Genomic DNA, 26,667 nt, shown 5'->3' with positions numbered 1-26,667 from the left:
TACTTTATTCAGTCAAAGAAATTAACAAAGAGATTTTTTACATATAGAAAAATACACTTGTATGTATAATTTCTACATCCATAGGTACACAAAACATAACTGAATCAAACCCCAACTCGACATTTAGTTTCACACAGAAAATAAATAAAACTAGCATTCTATTTTTAAATTCTGACAGATATCGAAACGTTTTTTCCGAATTCAAACCGAGCAGTCAGCTGTCACAATCAATAACGACTTGGCATGGAAAAAGAAACAAAAGTGGAATCGAAAAAGGACAAGCGCTTTGACAGTGAAAATTTTGATTTTTGAAAATGGAATCGCGGCCTCCGTCGACCCACGACACGTTAGTAGAGTTAACTAAAATTCTTGCAGACTTTCCAACCATCAGTACTATAGGGTTTATAACTCAGAACAAGCGTAGAGAGAAACGGTTTATTTTTGACAATCTGGCAACTTTTAAGACCGATTCAGCACTGTTTTGGTGGCAAAGAGTCAGTCTGCTCGGTGCAATAGAAGTCGGAACCTTAGGTGTGCATAATTTTTCACATAAATATTATGGAGATGATATGAAATGTTTATTTTCATAATGATAACAGTCGAAAACTCTACACTAATATTGATAAAATTAAATGCAGAAATACAAGACATTCAGGAGTAACAAAAGCTACTTTCTCGAGAACCCACAAAAGACGCAACTGGGACAAAATCTAGAAGAACACCTAGATAATAAAGTAGTTAAGTAAAAGTTATAATACTTGAAATATATGAAAATATTGGAAATTGCATTAAATATCAATATATTTAATGCAATTTCCAATATAGATATTCATAACGAGTACTTACATGACCTTTAAAAAAATAAATTGAAACACTAGAAACAAATAAAAATCACTGATCAAAACAAAATTTTGGCAATAAACGCATCAAAAACCAGTCGCATAACCAAGCAAAAACAAAAGAATGAAAAGTTTGGGGTAAAAAGGGGAAAATATTGGGGTAAAAATGACATGTGTCGTTGGACAGTTTGCGATGTGGGCATTCTCGGACGCGTGACGGGTTTAACTCACTTCATAAATTGAGGAGTACTATGGTGTGGATGAATTTACGTATTGTAAGAAATAGTTTCTTTTCCACAACTTTGTATAAGGTAAAGGAGTACGTATAGGTACATTTTAATATCATCACCATCACGTATTTTCTATAGGAGTATACATACAGACCTCTTTTGCTTTCTCCACATATCTTATCATAAATAATAGTCTAATGTCTGTTGAAATAAGTAGCACCCACCTTTGTACTTACTACAATTACAGTATTAAATGCTCCAGTATATAATTTTGTGTAGGTACCTAAATAAATAAATAGTTAAGACGCCTTTTGTTTAAGTATAATTGTTTTGAAATTACATTTTTTTTTACTGTTAATTAAGTATCTTCTACTTATACCATTTAATTTTAGTTCTAACCATTACTAAGCATGAAAAAAATTTGTAATTTCTTTAGAAAAATAGACAAAATATCTAAATGTAATAATAATTAAACTTTATATTTTGGATACAAATAATTGTCTCAACTACATTCCTGAACAAATTACAGTACACTCCCTTCTTGAGCATTTGTGTAAATATACAATTAAATGTAAATGTAGCTTCTCCCTTCAAAATCTTTAGGTATCAAGAGCCATTGATCGCTCAATACCTCTTTATTTACACAACAAACGAAATTGACTTTTGACAACTCTCTCGCTCTAACACACTACATAAACACGAACAAAAGTACTTCGCCTTCTTTCCATTACGCAAGAAAATAACAAGGATAGACTTACGTTGACGCAACGTGTGAACAAGGGATAGAAACACTTCGCCATCTTAGATGCAGCGCATGGACCAAAAGTTAGCCAATAACTCACTTTGCGGGAATCAAAATAGAGTATGTCACAGCCAATTGTTGAGTGAAATTCGATTTTATAGTGTTGAGATAGAGTTGATTATTCTTTGCGGTTGTTTGAAGTAAAATTAATAATGTTTGTTAGGTTAGGGAAGTTCTTAAGGGGAAGCTGTAATGATGGTGTGTAGGTGATGGGCGGTATTGTGATTCTGTGACGAAGCCTGAATTTGAAGTGGCCTGTAATATAGGTCTATTAACTTGAAATTGTTGGGCGCAAACGTCAACAACTTCAAAGAGAAGGCTAATGATATTATGCAAGAGACGGGTTTCATTGTTTTTTTGTATGGTTAGGTATAAAAATTTATTTTTATAATTTAATGGAAATACATAAGTATTTCTACGCCAAATTATACTTTACCTAGGTATTTTAAATTTATAGGGTAACCTCCATCGATAGAAATTATGTTAGCGTATTAATAAATAGTACTTAATGGCTAACAAAAGCGTAGGATTTAACAAGATATTGATTTTAAAAAGGCAATGATAACATTTGAAGTAGTTTCTTTTACCATTGACGAACTCAAATATCGCTTTATGCTTTGCTGTAGCGCACTAATGATATTTTTTTTTGTATTGACTTAAGATTTTGTTTTTTTTTATACATTACATTTGGTGTATATAGCAATTGAAATAAATGCATTATCTATCTATCGTAGTTTTATATTTACAATTTAAGTATGTCTAAACTAAAAAATAGTATACTACGTCTGCGAAAGTAGGTACACCTTAACAAGGTCAGTCCGCAAATCATATATCTACCTACTTACTAGGTTTGAAAAGTGTATCAGGATAATTTTTTTCTGTTTTAAATCGCACAAACAGTTGGTCCATGAGGAAAACGTAATATATTACCTATTATATGTCAGAGCGGCTCACACTTTGTCTCGTAAATGCTTTTAAATAAATAAATTACGTAAAAAATGCGCAATTACCACCGGAGATAACTATCCACTTTTATTCGAATTCCAACTCTATTATAACTTATTAAAGTTTATGAAACAAAAACAGGGCAAACCCTTGATCATCGTTATTATTGGGTTATTTGAAATTGGGACCACCGCCTATATAGTTAGGGATGACATTCGCGTGATTTCAAATTTTGTTAAGGGTACGTCGGGAGTTAATTTAGTTGCGGATTAAGTACATTTGAGTGATTGATGTTTTTCGGTCTTTTGATGCGTTTGCGGGCGTTTAGCTTTGTTCATTGCTCGGGTGAATGAAATTGAGATAGTTAAATTGTTTGAATGATTTGAAATTATGACTCTTTTTCGTCATGGCGTTATATTCTCATATCTTTGGACAGGCGATTGAGGTGCATTTATGATCATTATTCTGCTTTAGAAGTCAGGCTTTTCATCCGATGCGTTTGTAAGGGAACCTTACCAATATTGGATCGTGGTTGAAAAAAAGTAATGATAACGTTTACAAATTTATGTAATTAATAGGTAGGCGACCGTAAAAAAATTGTCAAAACTTTCCACTGCATGTAAGTACAGTTCAAAATGGCGTAATAAGATGACTCCTTATAGCTAATAATCTAGTGACAACTACGTCTCTCAAAAACAGATTCCCATAAAACCAATATGAAATTCGATAGCTCCGCTGTTGCATCACCCTCTGTTTAGAAAGTCTTAATAACTACTTATTTATTTGCCCCGAGGATCAGGGCAGTAATTGCGAGCGAATATGAGGACTATTAACTTGTGTGCGCGCGGCCTTATTTGCTAGGGTTGGCTTTATTTGCCGTTGGTTCTTTTCGAATTTAGAAGTCCTGTTCACTAAAAACTTATAGAAGTATATCGTTTAAAGAAAAGTATCATTAGACTCTTATTTTAGGGTTATTTATAAAATCAAAAAAAAAGTATAATTTTTTTTGCCGTGTGGTTCCCGGCACCAATATACAAAGAATAGGACCATTTTATATCATTTCCATGGATGTAGTAGACGGCGACTAAGCGATAGGCTTATAAACTTGGGTTCCGTCACTATTCGAATCTCAGTTCTATCATTAAGCTAAACAGCTGAATGTGGCCTATCAGACTTTTCAAGACTGTTGGCTCTAGGTATCTACCCCGCAGGGATATAGACGTGACTATATGTATGTATGTATTTATTTTAGGCTACAAAGACATTTTTTTCTTTCTCTCTAGACATAATTACCTAATTAATCGCGAGCGCTGATATGAAATCTACTTAGAACAATCATCAAAAATCATATAATCACGTCTTAAACCTTACGTGGTAGACAAGAGCCAACAATCTCGCAAAGACTGAAAGGCCACGTTCAGCTGTATAGCTTATAAATGGTATTGAGATTTAAATAGTGGCAGGTTGCTAGCCCATCGCCTAAAAGTAGAATGTCAAGTTTATTAGCTTTGCCCGTATTCACCATTAGTTGTACCCGTGACTTCGTCCGCGTGGAATAGTTATTTTGGGCCCACCCTCAGGGGTGAATAATTTTCCTTGGTTTTTTTTCACATTTTTCATTTTTTCTTCGCTCTTAATAGTTGCAGCATAATGTTATATAGCTAAAGCCTTCCTCGATAAATGGTCTATTCAACACAAAGAGAATTTTTCAATTCGATCCAGTAGTTCCTGAGATTAGCGCGCTCAAACAAACAAACTCTTCAGCTTTATAATATTAGTATAGATTAATGACTAAAACGATGTCAAAAATCAGACATCATTCTGATTCTGATTCCATCATTGTGGGAGTGAGTTTATGTTCCCATGTTAAGGCTTCTAAGGTAGTATAGAGAGGAATACATTCTCACAGACCGATAATCATGGCTGGGATATTTCGAGGAACAAAAAATATGATCATTTTTCTTTTTCCCATAATGCTCTGTGACAATGACTTATTCAACAATCATTACATAATTCTTTGTTATGGTCGTTAAATTTGAAAATAATCCAAATTTAAAAGGCAAAATTCCGAGTCTGTAGGTTCCCAATGAGGTGAAAAGTATTAATAAAATTCTATAATTTTATATTCAAAATATATAATATATAACTTAACAAAACATAATTGAATTGCAACAAGAACATTAAAACCACGCGGCTCCGCGGTTTTTTATAGTCCAACGAATCAATTGGAAATAAATTACTTACGAAACGAATTGAGTCGTTAGCGACATTGTTGTGAAAAAATTGAATCAACTTTGTAGGAAATTAATTACTGGCGGATCGGGTTTTTCAATTTGGTTGATTGAACCTTTTTTGTGTGAAAGTCCGTTTTTTATTGACAGTTTGTATTGAATTAGGTTTTGGAGTTTTAGCAAAGCTGGAAGTAAAAAGAGTGTTGTCAGACTTTAGTTTGTATTTCATAGTAAAAGTCCCTATTGTGGAAATAGGTAAGTACCTACTTATTTATCTTCCAATTTTAGTATGAAACAGTTTGCAAACATATTTTTTTTCATAAATTATAATTGTTTTTTGTCTGCTATTGCGTTACCCAATTAAAAAATGCTTTAAATTATAAAACTTAGCTTGATATCTATGACGTAAATGGTACATAGTAGGCGTGAAAAAGACAGACCATAAAATATATACATCGCTCACAGAGATAAACCTATATTTTACAGACCAGACCGATATTTTTTTGCAATTCATAATTAAGGTTACAACTAATTAAAATAGTTTCAATGAATAATTATAAAATGTTGCAAGTTTCTTGTTTAATAAATAAGTACACGCATATGAAATTAAAATTTAATATGCAATAAATACCAAAATATCAAACGAATAACCCTGCCAAATTGAAATGTAACACTAATACGAATACACGACAAAAACACGACTCCATTTAACTAATGCATAAGCCTATTGTCATCGGTTCCCACCGCATTGAAAATATACAATTAGGTGACAGCCCTCGAGAGAACAATGAATGAATGGATTCACGATCACTCGTTCAGTAGTTGACACCCCTAGCGACAGAATGTTTGCAAATGCAAATGTTTTCGTAATTAAAAAATAATAATGTGTCGCTTGATTTTACTTACTTTTGAGGCCTAAAGGAACCTTACTTGAACAACCTAGAACATCGCGATTTGATATGTAACGTTCCGGGAAAGGTTATGTCAATTAACGACCTATAAAAAAAGCCTCTACCTATCTGTCCGGGAATTTGGGATTATTTTTCGATAAGTGTACTTATATGTGAAAAATTACGTCAATAAGAGCAGACTTAATTATCATCCACTAAATTTAATTAAAATTAAAGGAATCATTCTGAAAAAAATTCTTTTAAAATTCGAATAAAAAACATTCTGCGTTCAAAATCTGTGACCGCGCAAATATTTGCCGCCATTTGACAAGAAACAAACGACAAACAGTATCCTTCTCATTGCACCCTAGGTCACGTGGCGAGCACGTGCGTGGGCCTAATTACAGGCCACTGCTGGGCCGTCACGCGCATTCACCAGTTCAAATTTCGAACTCCTGGGATTGGGTAATACTGTTGCGGGTTGCGGGTAATTCAAGATTTGCGGGTAACAGACATTCTTGATTTTTGAACAATTTTATAAAAAGAACGTGTAGGTATTAATTTTTCTCGTGATCGGTTAAATATAAAGAGATACTGCTATCTTCGTTCAAATCATAGAGTTATGCTCACGCTTAATTAACTATTGTACATCCTCTCCAGGATAAAACATAGTGATACTATAAACACATGTAACAGATCTGTACTACTTACCTATGTTTTACAATAAAGTTTTTGAATTTGAAATTTGAATTTGCTCAAATGCTAGCATCTTCCCCTTATGTAGATAGATATATTTTTGCAGAATTTATTTTCAAATACTTTCTGTTGATTATTATGTATCTATACATATAAAACTCTTCCGTTACTGAGTGACTGACTGACAGACAACGCACAGTCGAAACTACTGGTCGTAGACAGCTAAAATTTGGAATGTAGGTTCCTTGGGATATGTAGGGGAGCACTAAGAAAGGATTTTTGGAAATTCAACCCCCAAGGGGGGGAAAAGGGGTAAAAACGTTTCTATGAAAAATCTTATTCCTTGGGTTTATAAACTTGAAACTTGGCATGAACACGTACATAGACAAGTAAATATGTTTGACATTATAAGTTTTTTCAAACTACCCTCCAATCGTGATTTAGGGGGTGCGATTGGGTGACTGATTTATTAACGCACAGCCGAAACCGCTCGGTATAGGAGTCTGAGATTTTGAACAGAGGTTCCTTTAGTAACATAAGTGAGCACTAAGAAGGGATTTTTGAAATGTCAACCCCCAAGGGGGGGAAACGGGATAAACTGAGCCGGGGCTGCGGGAAAGTTCTAACGAGATACCGTGGCCCCGGAACGCAAAGGGCAACTGAAGGAACGAGGTGGGTTTTAGTCAGTAAAAGTCTGACACTCCCTTCCGTTCCACCCAGAGCGGGAGAGGTCATTTGATGATTTCCCATCCTTAAAAAAAAGACTTTGTATGACAACTTTCAGTCGTCTCTTTAACAAACATAATAACATACATAATTATGTACATACATGCATAACATTAATAACATCACGCCTTTAAATCCCTATTTTGTGTTAACACTACCCATACAAACAGCTAAAAGGAAACAAGTGAAGAGACGAAATTTGTCCGCATCCATTTTCACCTAAATTCTTAGCGTTAATGAGATTTACTTTTTATTATCAGGTCAACCTAATAGCCTCACATGTACGTATAACTTCGTAAGAATTTTCTTTCAACTCCTAACCGTTGAGGAGTTGTACCTTCCATCATCAGGTCATTCACATGGGATGATGACTATCAGACGCAAATACTTAAACAGATCTATGAAATTGTCAAAAACGTAATTGCCTGTAAATTTGAGGTTTGCCCTTGATTTCCCTGGAATACCATCATCAGATCCTGACTAGGTAACAACGGGACCAACTTGAAAGTATACTCTACCGAACAAAAAAAGAATCACGTAAATCGGTCCATAAATCTCGGCGTAATCGGTATGCATAAATAAAACACCCGAATTTTATTTTCTTGTTGAGTTGTCTCGATGCTCGATAGATGGCGTTGGCATCGAGATAGATCGCGCTATGATTTTGTCTCGCTTTACTTTTTCTATATAGATTTGTATGTATACTAATATTATAAAGAGGAACAATCTATTTTTTTATATGTTTGTTTGTTTACACATGTAATCGATAAACTCCGAAACTACTGAATCGATTTCAAACATTCACCATTAGAAAGCTACATCATCCCTGAGTAACACAGGCTATATTTAATTCCAGTTGTAACAAGATTTCAGCCTGTGGAAGACAAAGCCCTGTCGAGATCATTAAAAAACGCTATATATAACCGAATTACACGTGGGCGAAGCCGCGGGCGGAAAGCTAGTTTACCTATATACATAACGTTTCTTGTCAAGAAGAGGTAAGAAAAAATGTTTGCAAAAATTTCCTGTATTTGTGATACAGGAAATTTTTCGCTTGATTTCTACTCTGTCTACCCCGAAAGAGATATATACGTGATGATATGTATGTATGCATGTATGTTTATCTTTAATTTTAACCTTAGAACGTCGGCGGTAGATGTAACCGGCACTATAGCCGGGAGGAACATCGTTAATTTAAATCTATCCAAAAACTATTTTAAACAAAATACTCAAATAACTATTAAATCACACAGGTAACATTGTTTAATTTTAACAGAATCAGTTTTCAATAAATTTAAAATTGGTTAAAACCAATCTTCGCCTCATTATAGTTATACAAACGCCACCCAATTCCCAATTAACTTATTAAGCGAGCCCGGTCGTGTATGTGTGTATATAAACTGTATACAATGTGTGTGTATGTATGTGTGTTTGTATGTATATAGGCGAATCGGAACGAGGTTCCGCTAATTTGTTTATTGTGTCGACGCCGGGATAACAAAGTGTGGAGATGGACTTTGAAAAATATATATAGGTATAACACTAAGATTCTTTGTCACTCGATCCTGAGTGACTGCACTTACGAGTAGCTTTATCATTGATTTTGCTCAATAATTGGGAAATAAATACATGTCATCACGCTTTTCTCCCATTGAGGTAGGCAGAGACTTTGGGTAAAAACTGTTTTATTTTTATGAATTGTGATTAAAGTTTAAAAACAGATAGGTATACCTACTTACTTTTTCCAGAAGATTCCCAAGACAACGGGAATAAAGAGAAATTAAAATATGCCGCGGACGTAAAAGCGTAAAAAAAGAGCTTGTGAAATATAATCAAATGATTATATTTCACAAGCTCTTTTTTTATCTTCTAGAATATTTAATATAAAAAAATGCTTTTTTAAATTTTCCCCTTTAAAGTTAAACCACTGAATTGATATAAACAAAACTTGGCACAAATTTATATCTAAGACTTTTTTTAATACCTGCGGTAAACGGAAAAATAGAAATATGAGATTGACGTAGGCGCAACTGTGGGCGAAAGATAGTTGTATAAAATGGTATATCATTTTATACAATTATCTTGCCTATCATCTAGTTGTATAAAATTATCTAGTTATATTGTCGTATGTATAAAATGATAGTTGTATCATTTTATACACATTCATGTATTTGTACTACTATTATTAGTATCACAAATAATAGTATAATGAACCTCAAGGAGAATAACAGCGAAGCCGACTCCACACATGCAGCCAACAAACTAGGAATCCTTAATTAAATTTCGCACTAACGCCAACTCCGCCTGCTTGCCGCGCTAAGAGCTTAATTCAGTATTTGTCAGCTTTACACTTCAATACTGAAACGCATTTAATGCACAACACTTCAAGTTTACAGCAAAATATTTTAAGTGTTTAAACATATGGGTTTCAATTTCTTACCGATTCGACTCTCTTTTAGTTAATATAACTGTTACTATATATTACTAATCGGTAAGAAATTTGTGAAACGCATAAAAAGTACAGGTTCAAATCCCACTTCGGACATCAATAACTAATTTCTAAAATATGTGATTAGTTTAATTACCCAAATGAATGCTCTTACAATGAAAGAAAACAGTGATGAAACCCGCATATTCAGTCAATTACGGTCAGTCATATCCAATACGGGTTAGGTTCCCTGGTAAAGGTTGCGATGGTCAGATGGGAGTCGCTTCGTATATAACCCTGACTCACCCAATCCAGGATCCCTGGTCAAAGGCATACCCCGGGCTCCTCTCCAGAGTGGTGAGGATTCAACCAGGTCTATAGCCATGAGGAAGAAGATTTTAATTTCCATTTTTTCTTCATCATGTGCCGTGTGGTTCCCGGCACCAATACAAAAAAGAATAGGACCACTCCATCTCTTTCCCATCGATTTCGTAAAAGGCGACTAAGGGATAGGCTTACAAACTTGGGATTCTTTTTAAGGCGATGGGCTACCTGCCACCATTTGAATCTCAATTCTATCATTCAGCCTAATAGCTGAACGTGGCCATTCAGTCTTTTCAAGACTGTTGGCTCTGTCTACCCCGAAAGGGATATAGACGTGACCATATGTATGTAAAAACTTACAAGAAACAATTAACAATTTGCGTATTATTAAACGTATATATGTATAGCGTATTATTATTTGCGTGTTATTATTAAACATACATAGGTACCTATGTATGTTTTCTTCATCATCATGGTTATATATCTACTATTTCATTCAATCACTACATTTGAACTGTCATTCAAAAGTTAGCTAAAACCAATCCTTATTTTACTTGTTATACTATATTTACGCGGAGTGATAACAAAATGTCTATGATGTAAGCTTTTTTAATAAGAGGGCTTCGCCTTAACACCCAGACTGTTTCTTCCATTTAGCAGTTCGAACGATCAACGCCTTAATTTATTCACGGCGATTTAATTAAAGTAATTAATTTATCAAGCCCTGATGAACGTCGCAGTTGTGAAATAAAGAAAGGAAAGATGTTAAACACTTACTTACATATTAAACTACATAATTGATTCAGTACAAAAAGACACATATATCACGACTTTATTTCTTACTAGCCTTGCTCACGACTTCGTCCGCGTGGAATAGTTATTTTGGGCATCATTGAAATCCTCAAGGATGAATAATTTTCCCCGTTTTTTTTTCATATATTCTTTTATTTCTTTGCTGCTTATAGTTGCATAGTGATGTTATATAGCCTAAAGCCTTCCTCGATAAATGGTCTATTCAACGCAAGAAGAATATCAAACAAACAAACGAATTGAGTTCTAGTGTCGCCTAAAAGAAGAATTCCAATTCTTAAACAATCCGCGGGGAGATATTCAGCACTCACTTTGTTTTACTATCGTAACTAAATCTTGTACTAAATGACTCGGCTTGTTCTATTTGTCGCCTTTTACGGCATCCACGGAAAGAGTTGGAGTAGTCCCATTCTGACGTAATTGTGCAAAATCTGTTTAGCAAATATTATTCTTTTTCCTCATAAAATGCTGCTAAAATAAAATACTGAACAAACGTCTTCGCCTTAATCTTAAAGCGATCTCAACACAGTATATACCAACATTATAAGTATCTAAGGTTGTTCAGAGCGACGTTAATTAATTCCCCAGACGCCATAATTGAATAATTACGTAATTAGAAATGATTTGCTTAATGGCGGCGCTCGCTGGTTTCTTTGAGGAATTCTTGGATGAAAACAAATGAGAAGCATTATTTTCGAATGAGAAAAACATAGTGTGTAGAGAGAGTACATACATACATACATACGGTCACGTCTATATCCCTTGCGCGGGAGACAGAGCCAACAGTCTTGAAAAGACTGAATGGCCACGTTCAGCTATTTGGCTTAACGATAGAATTGAGATTCAACTAGTGACGGGTTGCTAGCCCATCGCCTAAAAAAGAATACCAAGTTTGTAAGCGTATCCCTTAGTCGACTTTTACGACATCCATGGGAAAGAGATGGAGTGGTCCTATTTATCTTTTTTGTACTGGTGCCGGGAACCACACGGCACTATAGAGAGAGTGCTAGCTGTTTTTCCTGCCGTGCAGATTGTGCAAGACAATTAAGGGAAAGTATAATGAACTTGGGATTCTTCTTAAGGCGAAGAAATCTAGTGGTGACTCTTAAGCTGACTCCAAGCTTAAAAGCCTTTTTATTAGGTAAAGTCTATGGTGAGAAAGAAAGAAAAAAAGAAGAAGAGAGAGATAAAACTTATAGGAGCTAAACATACTTACATAAATACATATAAGCACGTTAATATCCCTGGCGGGATAGACAGGGCCATCTTTAGAGACCACGTTCAGATTTATAGACCCTAATTATATACCTAATTGAGATTCAAATAGTGACAGGTTGCTAGCCCATCGCCTAAAAGAAGAATCCGAAGTTTACAAGCCTATCCCTTAGTCGATTATTCATGTCAAGAGCGTAGTTAAACAGAAAAGTAATTCAATGACAATTTTGTCCAAATTTATCAGATCCTTACTGTAAGCCGAGCGCCCATTCAAACTAAAGTCTCATTCAAAATACCATATTATTAGCGTTCTTTGATATTGTGAACTACAAACTCAGTTTAAAAAGACGGCTCACTAACATTCTCAAATTTCACAGTATAATACCCTTCTTTTGAGTTCAATTAAAATATACTATATTTTCCAAGAAGCAGGATTTAGATTTGCTTGTGTTAAGGTGATTTTGAAGTTCGCTCTTCATCCGCCGACAGTCGTCGCCGATTTCAATGCAATTGGATGCGTTCAATTGAATTGGATGTACTTACAATTGTATTAAATGGACGATTGGATGGATAATCTGTGTGTTTAAAACTATTGTTGTCAACTTTTTGTTAGGTACGTAAGCTTTGGTAAGTTGCTAATGTAGATTTCGTTGGAATTAGTTGTTTTCTTGTTTGTTTTATTTACGGTTTGTGTGCTAATTTATCTTGTAGTAGTGTTAAGAACTTTGATGAAATAGAAATTTTTTAACTTCTCTTATCCTGGGTGTTCCAAGTAGGTAGTACTTAAAGTTGTATCTGTAATTTTTTTTAAATTGATTAATTTGTATTTTATTTAGTAAGTAACTATCTTGAGATTCTTCTTTTAGGCGATGGGCTAGCAACCTGTCAATATTTGAATCTCAATTCTTTTATTTAGCCAAACAGCTAAACGTGGCCTATCAGTCTTTTCAAGACTGTTGGCTCTGTTTACCCCGCATGGGATATAGACGTGATAAGTACGTATGTAGTAAGTATCTCCCTAAGTTGTCAGTTTCACCTTCAGCGGTTGAGCTGCAATCCGTAGGCTTAGGATATAACGGAACGGTTTGTTTTACAAAGTGTTCGTCTATTTTACGTTACTTGATTAATATTTATATGTAGAGCTACCGCAACCCAATAGGTTTTATTGTGATATAATAAAAATAAAAAAGACTTCGTTGTACCCTCTGGGTTGTGGAGTTAAGACGACAGACGCTTGAGACAGAAATGAGAAAATTTTAAATCACATGACTTTAGAAGTTAGAGCATTGTCTTTGGAATAACATGCATAATCCCATCCCTTGCATATTTATATTTGAACTAGAGACCGCCCGCGACTTCGTCGGAAACTCCGGGATAAAAAGTAGCCTATATTCTGGGTCTTCAGCTACCTACACACCAAATTTCATCGTAATCGGTTCAATAGTTTTTGCGTGAAAGAGTAACAAACATCCATACTGACATACTCGCAAACTTTTGCATTTATAATATAAGTAGGATAAACAAACATTTACCAAAACATTTGCAAGTCGGACGATTGCAACGGAAATATCAGGTTTGAAGTTCCGCCGACCGTTCCCGTAATCCACACCGACATGATACGTGCGGAACCTAACATTACCGTCTCTATTCTTCTTAACTCTTTGTACAACAACCATTATAACTTGAACCCCCTCCGTCTAACAACTCCCTACTGAATCACACTATGAGAGGTCAACTTAAAATGGCACTTTTATAATTGAATTACTTTATTATTAGCTTCCTGTTTTTTATATTATTTTACAGGAAAGAGACGTCAAATTTTAATCAAATTATTCTTTAACAAAAGCGGGTTATGATTATGTTCGTTTATTGAAATCTATTGATTATAGGGTTTTGACGCGAATTCAATAGGTCATAATTCAATAATAAGTTTACTCTAGGCTTTTTTTACTGACTGTTATTAAGATAAGGAATGATCCTTAATTGTTTTTGACATTACTCTTATACCAATGAGAATTAATATTTTGAAAATAAAGTTTTATGTAGGTATCCATCCAACTTTGGTCTTAAATTTCTATTTCATTGGATAATCAACAAAAGCTTACCGATTATACATACATACAATCACGTCTATATCCCTTGCGGGGTAGACAGAGGCAGCAGTCTTGGAAAGATTGATAGGCCACGTTCAGCTCTTTGGCTCGACAACAAAGTAACAACAGATTATATCTTTAACTTGAAAGAAGCAAACATATTTTTGTCATGTATTCCCAAAATAAATAAAATCCCAAAATAATAACGAAAATAGAGAAATAATTTGAGTTTTTTTATGGACAAAGTATAAAAGTATCAAAAAAGTATTTACTTTAATACTTTTTTGATACTTTTATACTTACTCGGTGTATCCTTTTTCTACGTTAGCGGAATAACGTCCAAATCAAATTAATAACTTCTTCTTCTTCTTAAATTTAAGAGCTACTTAACTCTTGCCGGTGGAGTTAAGTGGAGCGTCCTCCATTCATCTCTTTTCTTTAGTAATTTTTTATTTGTTGGTATGTTGTAACGTTCACATAAAAAAAATATCTTTTATTTCTAAGATAAAACGAAAATGCGTTTGTTTTGCAATTACACTTGAACAAGCTTAAAAACAATTTGTTCTCGCAAAGTTCCCACCGCCAAATGGACAGACAGACAAGAGTCAGCTTCAATAATAGGATCCACAAATTACATGATTGGTTCCACTGAAGGAAACCAATTTGCCCCATTTACAACCCTTCCAACAAAAGAGGGTAATGGTTTGTGTAATTAGCGCTGTTTTTGTGGTATTAGAAATAGTGTAATTGTGAGTTTTCTGTATTTGTTAAACTACAGGACGCGGCTTCGTTCATACTTCAAAACCTATTTATTATTATTTCATGCCGTGTGGTTCCCGGCAATAATGAAAAAGAATAAGACCACTCCATCTCTTTCCCATGGATGTCGTAAAAGGCGACTTAGGGATAGGCCTACAAACTTGGGATTCTTCTTTAGGTGATGGGCTAGAAACCTGTCACTATTTGAATCTCAATTCTATCATTAATCCAAATAGCTGAACGTGGCCATTCGATCTTTTCAGGACTGTTGGCTCTGTCTACCCCGCAAGGGATATAGACATGACCGTATGTATGTATGTATGTATTATTTCATTTATTTGTTTATTTTTCTATATCATTGAGCCTCAAAGTTACAATAAGCTTAATGCTTAAAGAGATCTCTACCAGTCAACCTCTAGACAATAGCAAATAAACAAATAATCCGGTGTCAATTCATGAGTAAGAAAAGAAACACCCAAATGTTTTATACATATAGAATTAAAAAATAACTGACCGATACTTGAAACATATTCCCCCTACAAACAGATCATAAAAATATAACTATTTACAACCCCAAATAAACACTGCGAGCCATAAAAATAAAATTACCCGGTAATAATCACACGAACCGGGTAATCCCTAGATCTCTCATATTATCGGGATTATGGCCGCCCTACCGTCTTTGAGCAGCTGTGGAATCCCACATCTTTGGAAAGAAATAAGGAGTTACTTCATAATAGTAAGCATTTTTATCTAATTAATTTGCCGTGTGGTTCCCGGCAGCAATACCAAAAAAGAATAGGACCACTCCATCTCTTTCCCATGGATGTCGTAAAAGGCGACTAAGGGATAGGCTTACGTGACCATATGTATGTATGTACACATACACACACACACACATGGTCACGTCTATATACCTTGCGGGGTAGACAGAGCCAACAGTCTTGAAAAGACTGAATGGCCACGTTTAGCTATTTGGCTTAATGATAGAATTGAGATACAAATTGTGACAGGTTGCTAGCCCATCGCCTAACAAAGAAGCACAAGTTTACAAGCCCATCCCTTAGTTGCCTTTTACGACATCCATGGGAATTGAGATGGAGTGGCCCTATTCTTGTTTATGTTGGTGCCGGGAACCACACGGCACGTTTGAAGTGCTGATTAAAAAATTGTATAATATATAAGTTCTCATCCCTCTGCGACCGAATAAGTTCTTACTTATGACTCTCTTCTGAATTATGTCAGTACTTATTTGATTATTAAATAAAGCTCTTAAGATGATCGAAAAACTCGTGAGTTAACAAACACATTTAGGCACCTGGATATATTAATCGTGACCAAATATGGATTAGAAGCCTCTGCAAAGATACCGGAGGATAATACTGGAGTTGCTTCAAGTAAAATACTTGACTTACCCAATTCAGAGTCACGGTTAAAGGCACACAAATAAAATACCTTATTTTGAAGAATGTCTCGAAAAAAAAACTAATGTTAGGAGGATAATGAGAGAGATTTTAACGCCAGATTAAACGAACATAGCTATAATGATTTAACGTGAGCATATATTCGATTAGAAGCGGCGAGGCGACGCGCATATCGAGTTACTTCGCAATTAATTACTATTATAACTTAATCCCATACGACCTAGGACACACATTGAGGTAAAAATTCTAGATATGGTACAGAAATCTTAAGTGGCATTAGTCGCGGATCGAACGTTCACGACTATTATTGGCTATGTTTTATCATTTACTGTGGGAGCATTGGTTAGCAATCATATTAACATACTTACATATAATCACGTCTATATCCCTTCGGGGTAGACAGAGCCAACAGTGATGATAAGACTGATAGCTCTGTCTACCCAGCTGTTTGGCATAATGATAGAATTCAGATTAATATAGTGTCAGGTTTATAAGACTATCCCTTACTCGCCTTTTACGACATCTATGGGAAAGATACGGGGTGGTCCTATTCTTTTTTGCCGGGAACCACACGGCACGTTTAGCAACCAAACTAATATAATAACTCAGAAAAGAGTCATTGATGACGGCGTAGGATTTGAAACTGTTCATCACTCTTTATTGTTAGTTTCGTTTTATTTTTCTAGCCGTCTCCTTCGTTTAAAGATCTCTTCCAGTGCACATAGCACTATATCTTCGACACACGAACGCCATTAATTCAGTTAGCGTCGACTAACTCGCAGTTAAGTTGTGCTTAACTGGCGCGCGTCGATCCGGTTGTTTGGGTCCCATAAACTGTACTGCATGTAGCTGTTTTATTATTGCACACACTTATATTTTTTCGATAACCCTTACGGGGTAAAGTAGGCATAGTCAATATACTACACTTCATACATACATATATAAAAGAAGACAGAATAAAATACAGTTTCAATCCGTGGATAAGGGAGTTCCTCACGCGCTCTTTAGGCAAAACTCCGCATACCTATCCAGCGAGGCATTACATCTCCTTGCCACGCAGCTCCAGCTTGTACGGCTCTAGCACTGTCTACGTTTACATACATACATATAATCACGTCAATATCCCTTGCGGGGTAGACAGAGCCAACAAACTTGAAAAGACTGATAGTCCACGTTAAGCTGTTTGGCTTAATGATAGAATTGAGATTCAAATAGTGACAGGTTGCTAGCCCATCGCCTAAAACAAGAATCGCAAGTTTATTAGACTATCCCTTAGTCGCTTTTTACGACATCCATGGAAATGAGATGGAGTGGTATCAGTATTTTTCTTATTGGTGCCGGGAACCATATTTTTACGTTTATTTATATATTTATTTATTTATTAAGGTCCCATAGAGACAGATTACAAAATTCCATGACTATCCTTAGGAATAATTTAAACAAGTAAAATGTCCAAATTTAGTATAGGTACACAGCATGATCATGTAAAATGAGTCATTAACAGAACAAGAACTCAAACAACAAGACATTAAAACAAAAACAACGAAGTAGTTTAGGAAGTTATCACAAAAACTTTATTTACGTTATAACGTTTAAATTATTATGCTTCAATTCAGACACATACAAAATATCACGCCTCTTTTTCGGAGGGCTAGGCAGTTACTGCACCCTTCCAGTTGCCACTAATCGTGCATAGTACTTCGCTTCTTTTACATTAATTACTCCCTTCATCTTGATTTAGATTACTCTCGACACACACCTCTGACCCGATTTGATCAAGGTACTATTCGTCTTGGCCACGTCTATATCCCTTGTGGGGTAGACAGAGCCAGCAGTCTTGAAAAAACTGATAGGCCACGTTCAGCTATTTGGCTCAATGATAGAATTGAGATTCAAATAGTGACAGGTTGCTAGCCCTTCGCCTAAATAAAGAATCCCAAGTTTGTAAGCCTATCCCTTAGTCGCCTTTTACGACATCTATGGGAAATAGATGGAGTGGTCCTATTCTTTTTTGTATTGATGCTGGGAACCACACGGCAGAGATAAATAGTAATAAAACAAATTCTTCCTGCATCCGAGGCGTCATAAGACTCGTGAGAGCCCCCGGCTGTGTACAATTTGCCCCGGGAAATTGTGTTTATTGCGATCACATCATTTGGTTCCTTCAGACCCCGTAATGTCGTTTGCTTTTTTTTGGATCGTGCATTAGGGTCTTTATGGAGTAATGACGTTTGTAAATGGTATATGTTTTGAAGGGGTATGTTTCTGAGTGTGGTGAGGTATTTGTCAGTATTGAGATAGGAGGTTATTAAATTATAATTTTATAATAACGAATAGTTTACTGAATAGAAGAAAATACCTAACTAAATAAAGGACGCTCCATGTCCAAGCATTAAGTTTCGTAATAAGTATAATATAAAACACATTGGGTTCATGCTATGAATCAATAGTGAAATATCCGCCATTAGATGTTTCCGTATGTCGCTTGCGGAACTAGGCCGCAATCCGGCTCGAAGGACCATGTTCAATAAGGGTCCAATTAAGTAAAAATGCCGTGTCCTAGGCGAACTAAAAAAGAAAATTTTATTTCTCCATCTTACCAACTAGTAACAAAAAAAAACAAACCGTAGCAACCGAACAATGCCAAAAATCAAAAGAGTCCATACATTTACAACGAAACTTTATGCTTGGACACTCCACTGACAAAAGTAATTCATAATTTATATGAGAAGATCGAACAACGTGCAATCTGTGTTACTTTTTTGTTTCATACGCTAAATTCTAAAATTATAGTTAGGCTGTCTGAGAGAAACATTTCAGAAAAACTCGTAGTTACCAAATTTGTTCCACTTCTGGACTCATTGTTTGCAAAACTCATCATTTTCCCGCCTTTTTGCATTCTTACCTCACTGGAGATGAGCCCGGATTAAGCCTTTGACCAAGATACTAGATTGAGTAAGTCTTAGTGTAAGTGTAAGATATTTCACGAAGCGACTACCTACTGACGAAGGTATCTCTGCAGGGAAACCTAAACCATATTGGATCGTTGTTACACTTCATTTTCGGTTAACATGGTTGTGTGCTGGTTTCTTCACGATGTTTTCCCTCATCGTAAGTTTTTGTAACATGAACTTTACAAAACAATTTGGTCGTTAAAAATAAATAATAATGGCACTCATTGCGACATCAACAAAATATCTTTGTAAATTCACAATAAAGTGTCGCTAAACAAACGTGAAACGAGTAATTCACTCTCAACGACCCTTAAACCCCAATTAACAGGCAAAACTAAACCTTTACACTAAATAAATACAGTTCAAAATCTACTAAAACTGTAAACCGTCAAAATCTTTACAAACTTCAAGCAAAAGTCTACTTTATAATTTTAGTAGTAAAGGTGAGTTCGGGTTGGATGTAAGGTTGGCTATAAAGGGGTTTGCAGACTGGGGCGTGTTGGTACAAAAACGTTTATTAGCACATTTTGGCCGCAAGTCGAGCGTAGAACAGATAAGTGACAAGCTATTGGTTTGTAGAGTGTGCAAATATTCGGCAATATTGGGATTCTTATAAATGCGAAAGAGAGATTTATTCTTCGGCAGTAACTTGGCTTTATTGTTCTTTTTGTATCTTTATTCCGAAATCTTCCATTCTGGTTTACGAAGGAAAATACAGTGAGAAGCAACTGTCATAGAGGGATCTTAGGCTTCGCACTGAAATATTACAGAACCTCTAAAATATGTGACCAATTAAAATACGAGTAGCTAATGTCTTTGACATCGGTGGCGTGGACGGAGCGATTTTTGTTAACGGGTCATTTCTATATTTCCTATAGTTTACTCGTGACATTACGATTCTACATCAATTTTCAAGATCATTTTTAGCCAATATGTTTTTCGAGGTTAATTTGTTATACAACAAAAAAGTTTCATTCGAATACGTCCGGTAGTTTCGGAGATGAGCGTCTAAGTACAAACAGACAGTTTTCTTTATCAACAGATAACAACAAAATATTTAACTCTAATAGTGTTCCTTCATCGCCTTTTTGTTTTTATGGAGTAATATTCAAAGTACCTGTTTTATTGTATGTATCAATAATAGTAATAAAATTTCTTTATTACCTAAAAAATACAACTTATAATTAAATACGCAATTCACAAACTATTGTCACCCTAACGAGTCCTAGCGAATTCGATTACCATCGCTTTCTCATTGTTGTCTATTTGTCCTTAATGGACTCCCAGCATTGTCACCCAGCCAAACATAGCAGACATTTCACCCTGTACAAAACACCCTACGTCACACACCAACTCGATTTGGCTGCGTTAACTTAATAAACAATTTGGTTGATCCGCCACTTCCCAATAGTTGTTACAATTCAGAGGTCACATTAAACTGGTCGATTTCTTTTCATTTTGGTGACAATAGATTAAGTTTATATGTGACTGGTTTACAAAGAGGCTAATTTGTCGATCAGATGAGATTTAAGATAGGAAGAGTAACTTTAATAGTTTTTTTTTTAAACTTGAGTGTTAACGGAATACGGGTTTTGCAGATTAATAGTGCGATAGTTTTGTATTAGTTTCATTGTAGTTTTAAGGGCCTTGTTAATTTGATTTTCAAGTGTGACATACCCTTTATAGTATTTTTATAGTTTTTACATTTTTTAATGTAGACAATGTGCATTCGTCCACGAGTTAGATATAAGAGATCTATATTTGTAAATTGACGTTCGGTGTAAGTGCTACAGTGTAGTTTGTTCCGCTGCTTCTTTTACACATGCGCTTTGGACGCGGTAGTAGATATAATTAGATTTAAGTTATGCGACGTGAATAAGTGATACCTTGTATCCAATTTTGAAAGTAAATCTCAGTATTCTCCTTATATTGTCTGCTTGATGCAATAAAGATTCATTTCTAGATATGAATCGTACTATATTATAACTAACTTTCAACAAAAAAATGTTAGAAGCCCTCACATCTCTTTTGAAATTTTGTGTCGTTTTAATATTAATGCTAAGATCAAATTAGACGTAAACTATAACAAAAAATAACTAGGTGTAAAGTAAGCATGTCAACCTTGAAATTGTGAACTACTTATGTACCCATATCCTTGTGAGAAGTGAATAAAGAAATTATTTATTTATTTATTATTTATTATTTATTTAAGCAGAACCTTTGTAATTTTCTTTCTTATGATTATCAGTCTCGATGTGTTCTGTGCATAAATTAGTAAATAAATAAATAACATCCTTAATTAAAACAGTTAAATTATCCGTCTCATAAACGAGAATTCGCCAGATTTCAATCTCTACTTTATTTGAATTTTTAAACATTGTAAGAAAACGTACACACGTAGGTAGGTAGGTAGGTACTACTGTTATTTCCATAAATGTAGTAGAACTAAGGGTTCCAGAGAAAAAGAAATAAGTGACCCTATTTTGAATCACTTAGCAATAGAATTTGATTCCTTTTCCAATACGATTAAGTTGTCTTTTTGCAAAATATTCTCACGAAGATACCCCGACTTGAGCAATAGTTTGTATCAAACGTTTACCTAGCAAGTCTTGAGGTCTATTAGTACTTCAAGACCCTTTCACAGCTGTCTGATAAAGCAATATCAATTAACGACCACGAAATGCCACAACAAAGACTCTATGCCAATTGCATAAGCACTATTTTCATTTAACCGCACATTTTTGCGGCTCAATAAGAAAGCAATTACGTAACGGCAAATTTAGAAAGACCCGTAACATTACGTTTTCCCTACAGCTTTGTTCAAGGAACACAGGTCTTTTTATAATGGTCGTTAGTGACATATGTTTTTCTCTTAAAGCTAAAGGGGATTGAGTGGCATAAGCCCTTTTGGTTCATTATTGCCCCTTCACCCTTTTCAAAAGGGCCCTTTGCTGTTTACCAAATGTTCTCATTTCACTTAGCGTCGAAATTTTGTTTAATTTCATTTTGCGATATTGAAATATGTCAAAAGGATGTGTTTGGTTAGTGGTATAGTTTGGAAAAGTTTGAATATGGGTGGGTATTAAGAAATGATTTGGATAATCTGACTCGGTTACCGTGTAAAGCGGTAAAACACGTGGAACACAAAAAGTAACATAATTTAATATTTTGCTACTCATGCACGCAAAAATTTCTGATAAAAAAAACTGCTGTTCACATAAATATTTTCAAAAAGAAAATTGTTCTCTTATGTAAGTAGGTACTCGTACCTTAATTATAGTTTTAACTTACAAAATTAAGTAACACTTTCTGATAAAAAGCTATTAACTAACAATATTTCTATCACTAAGCCAAACAGCTGAACGTGGCCTATCAGACTGTTGGCTCTGTCTACCACACAAGGGATACAGACGTGATAATAAGTATGTAACTAACAAAATTTAGCTAAATTCCGCTTCTTTTACACATGCGCTTTGGAAGCGGTAGTAGTTATAATTAGATTTACGTGACGTGACGTCAATAAGTGATACCCTTGTATCCGATTTCGAAAATAAATCTATTCTGTTCTATTTATAATTTATGAATCCTCACCTGCACTCTAACCTCAGGCAGGTTGACCTTCATCGCCAACTCTTCTCTCGAATACACATCAGGGTAGTGACTCTTCTCGAACGCCCTCTCCAACTCATGCAGCTGATACGTCGTGAACGTCGTCCTATTTCTTCTATGTTTCTTCTTGTTGTCCGCCGCGGATCCAGGGCGGGGCGCGTCGTCGTCAGAGCCGGGGGGGGACTTGTCGTCAGGGGGAGTTCGCTGGCTGTACCCGTCGTTACTGTTGCAGGAACCCTCGCCTGAAAAAGAAATTTGATTGTCATGAAGAAGAATGAATGAACGACCCGTCCCGACTTCGCACGGTTAGCATACATATAAATCTTCCTCTTGAATCACTCTTTCAATAAATATAAAATATGCATCAAAATTCGTTTTGTTTATAGTTTTAAAGATCTAAGCATACCTACATACCTATACAGAAAGACAAACGCGGAAAGTGACGTTGCTGTATACTACAATGCGAAAATAAGTTTGTTTGTTTGTTATCTCTCTACACGTGATATCTACTGATATATAATTTAAAGCCTGGAGAAGGATATCGGGTACCTTACGTCCCGGGTAAAACTATAGTTCCCGTGAGATGAGCAAAAAACCTGTATTATTTTGAAGGTGGCGCTAAATTCGCGCGTATCAAGCTGCAGGTATTTGCTAGTCTATACTAATATTATAAAGCTGAAAAGTTTGTTTGTTTGTTTGAACGCGCTAATCTCAGGAACTTCTGGTTCGAATTCAAAAGTTCTTATTGCGTTGAATAAACCATATATCGAGGAAGGCTTTAGGCTATATAACATCACGCTGCAACTATTAGGAGCGAAGAAATAATGGAAAATGTGAAAAAAACGGGGATTCATCCTTGAGGGCTTCAATGACGTCCAAAATTCCACGCGGACGAAGTCGCGGACACAGCTAGTAAAAGAAAAATCCTAAATGTGTGCAATGTGCATTACATACGGAACCTCAACATGGCTGCCTAATTTATGTCCAGCAATTACCTCCAACAAGACAACGGGCAATAAATCAAACATGCTTGTTTGTTTATGCTAAACGCCAGCCATCGCCGTGTAATGCAATTATATTCAAATTTAGCAAACTGGTAGACTGTATCACAGATATAGGATGTCTATTGAACTAGCAGCGCTCGGGTATGCGCACTTTAGTGGAAATTTTTTGATAAAAAGTTCCCTAAAGCAAGTAAATCCAATTCATATTTTACCCGTGTTTCAAATTTCGTTAAAATCCTGTCATATATACATACAAACAGTCATACATACATAAAATACTTGCAGGGTAGTCAGACCCAATAGGCTTGAGAAAACTAAAAGGCCACGTTCAGCTGTATGGATAAATGATGAAACTGAGATTCAAATAGTGCCAGGTTGCTAACCCATCGCCTACAAAAGTAATCTCAAGTTTAGAAGCTTATTCCTTAGTGGTCTTTTACTACGTCCATGGGAAAGATATGTAGCGGTCCAATTCTAAAGTGTCGAAACTCGGAAGGCTAAGCTTTTCAATAGGTAGGTAAGTACTTTTTGCGTGAAAAAGTAACAAACACACTGACATCCTCACAAACTTACGCATAATATTAGTACGACGAAGTTAAAGAAGAAAAGAACAATTAATTAAGTAATATGATATGATTTCTCAACTTTGGCACAATTTCATGGAAATAATTTATAACACTTACAAATTAGTCAAAGTATGGAAATTTAGCTTCGCAGGCGACTCTTAACAACCAACAAGAGCATCAATGTAAGTAAACGAATTTACATTATAAATCGTTTGCGGAAACACAACCATTGTCGGGCTATTATCGCGCAATTATTGTGTCTGCGCCGTATGATCGAGTACTGTGAGAGTGTATCATTTACTTTTGATTAATGGCGTCGGAACGGTTTCACCCCGCTAAGTAAATCGCGTGAAGTTTCAGCATAAGCCCTTAAATTTTAATCAATACGTTTTTATAAATAGAACTGGGGTTGTATTCTGTAATTTTTGATAATTTTAAGTAGATTTAACGAGATGACATTGGTAAATCTAGGATAAACATTAATATGGGAACTCTCAAACAGTTAATGCAGGATAAGAGTCTGAAATTCAAGATAATGGTATTTAGCAAAAGTGAAGGATCTAGAATGGACTAACTTTGCATGAATAACCGCGGTATTCGCGTTTACGCCTTTTTCTAATAAAAATGATTAGGATTAGGTAAGTACTTTATAATGCTTTCATAAAAAAAAAACGTTCTTATTATTTTTTGCCGACTTCAAAAAGAGAAGGTTGTTTAATTCGACAGTGACACTATACTTAGTGGTAAATTAAGTTAGTCAGTAATAAAAAAGAAATTGATCTGATAGAATGCCTTTAAACTAGTGGCTCATCAAATAGAGAGAACAGCAGAGATATTAGATAAACAAAAACGAAGCTTTATAATAAAAATGTAAATGTCACTCGTAACACCGATTAAGAAATCAAAAATCGATATGACGTGACAAAACGTCCCTTCATTGTACAAGCCGTGTCACAGATTGAGTGTTCAAAAGTCAAAACATAACTAATAACCATCCATGTCTCACTCTCACCTACACATCTGCTAATAAAAAGAAAGAGAAAGCATTAAGATTCCTGATACAGATTACAAGCGGGCATACAAAACAAATAAAAATATTATGAGGAACGCATTAAGACGCTTACACTTATCGCGATACGATCGGTAGTTTTTTTTGTTATAATTATCGATAATCTGGCAACATTCAGCATTATCGTCTATAATGGCTTGTCTTTTTTTTTTCACTGGTAACCCTAATCATGTGTCAGATTTGTTGCGTTAGCTTCGCGGGTTTAATGAATTTCAAGATGGCCGTTCAAGTTTTTTGGCGGGCATTCTGAACGGATTTCAATTTATTAATTGGTTGTGATTAAGTCGATTTTGTTTTTATCGACGCCGACGAATCATTTAATGCGTACATTTTGACAGTTTAATAACTTGAATATTAATCGTAATTTCTTTGTAAAACATTAATCGAGTTTGTGAATTAATTTCAATGAGAAGAAAGTGTTACATTGTTAATTTTTGTATCGAAACATGATTTCTTTTTTATTATATAATTCCAATTTAAGTAGCCAGTTTTCTTATTAGGCCGCTACGTATTGTTTGTTTTAACAAATATATTTCTAAGTACTTTATATACTTAGGTAAGTATACAATTAAATAGTTACACAGTTTGAACACATAACACAAACATGTGCTGACTTCGGAAATAACTCCAACCAAATCGATTATGCTTTCGAATAGAGCAAGCCCCAAATCGATCATGCAGATTAAAGTGCGGTCAACGGCGGGCATAATCGAATACTCGCGTAATAGCGCAATCGATTGTAAGCCGCACAAATCGAGTCGACTAGTAATGAAGTTTCCGATTATTTCCAATTTCACAGTTTGTTTGAGGTAAAAATGTTTCAATTGCTGGTTACAGTGAGTTAATGTAGCATGTAGCGTCATATGTATTTTTGTTGCCGGGTAGAAAAATACGATTTTTGAATGTAGGTATGTATGTATGTTTGTAACGCGATAACTTTCGAAACGCTTATCTGATTTTGATGAAATTTACAATATATGTAAGAAATGTCAATAGAATTTTAAGTTCATGGGGCAATAAAATCGTTTCTGAGATATTCTCAATTTCGTAAAA

General features: G+C 35.1%; 1 protein-coding gene across 1 annotated transcript in view; it reads right to left on the bottom strand.

Annotated features, from left to right (window-relative positions):
• LOC106138490 (retinal homeobox protein Rx1-like) overlaps positions 1-26,667 on the bottom strand; it is a 43,461-nt gene that overhangs the window by 8,003 nt on the left and 8,791 nt on the right. The window contains exon 2 of the mRNA XM_013339649.1: positions 22,958-23,217. Coding sequence (XP_013195103.1) covers positions 22,958-23,217 — 260 coding nt within the window. The remainder of the gene's footprint in view (positions 1-22,957; positions 23,218-26,667) is intronic.

Source organism: Amyelois transitella, chromosome 26 (genome assembly GCF_032362555.1).
Source record: "Amyelois transitella isolate CPQ chromosome 26, ilAmyTran1.1, whole genome shotgun sequence".
Lineage (NCBI taxonomy): Eukaryota > Metazoa > Arthropoda > Insecta > Lepidoptera > Pyralidae > Amyelois > Amyelois transitella.
The sequence above is the reverse complement of the archived record's forward strand: the minus strand, read 5'-3'. Positions and strand labels throughout refer to the sequence as shown.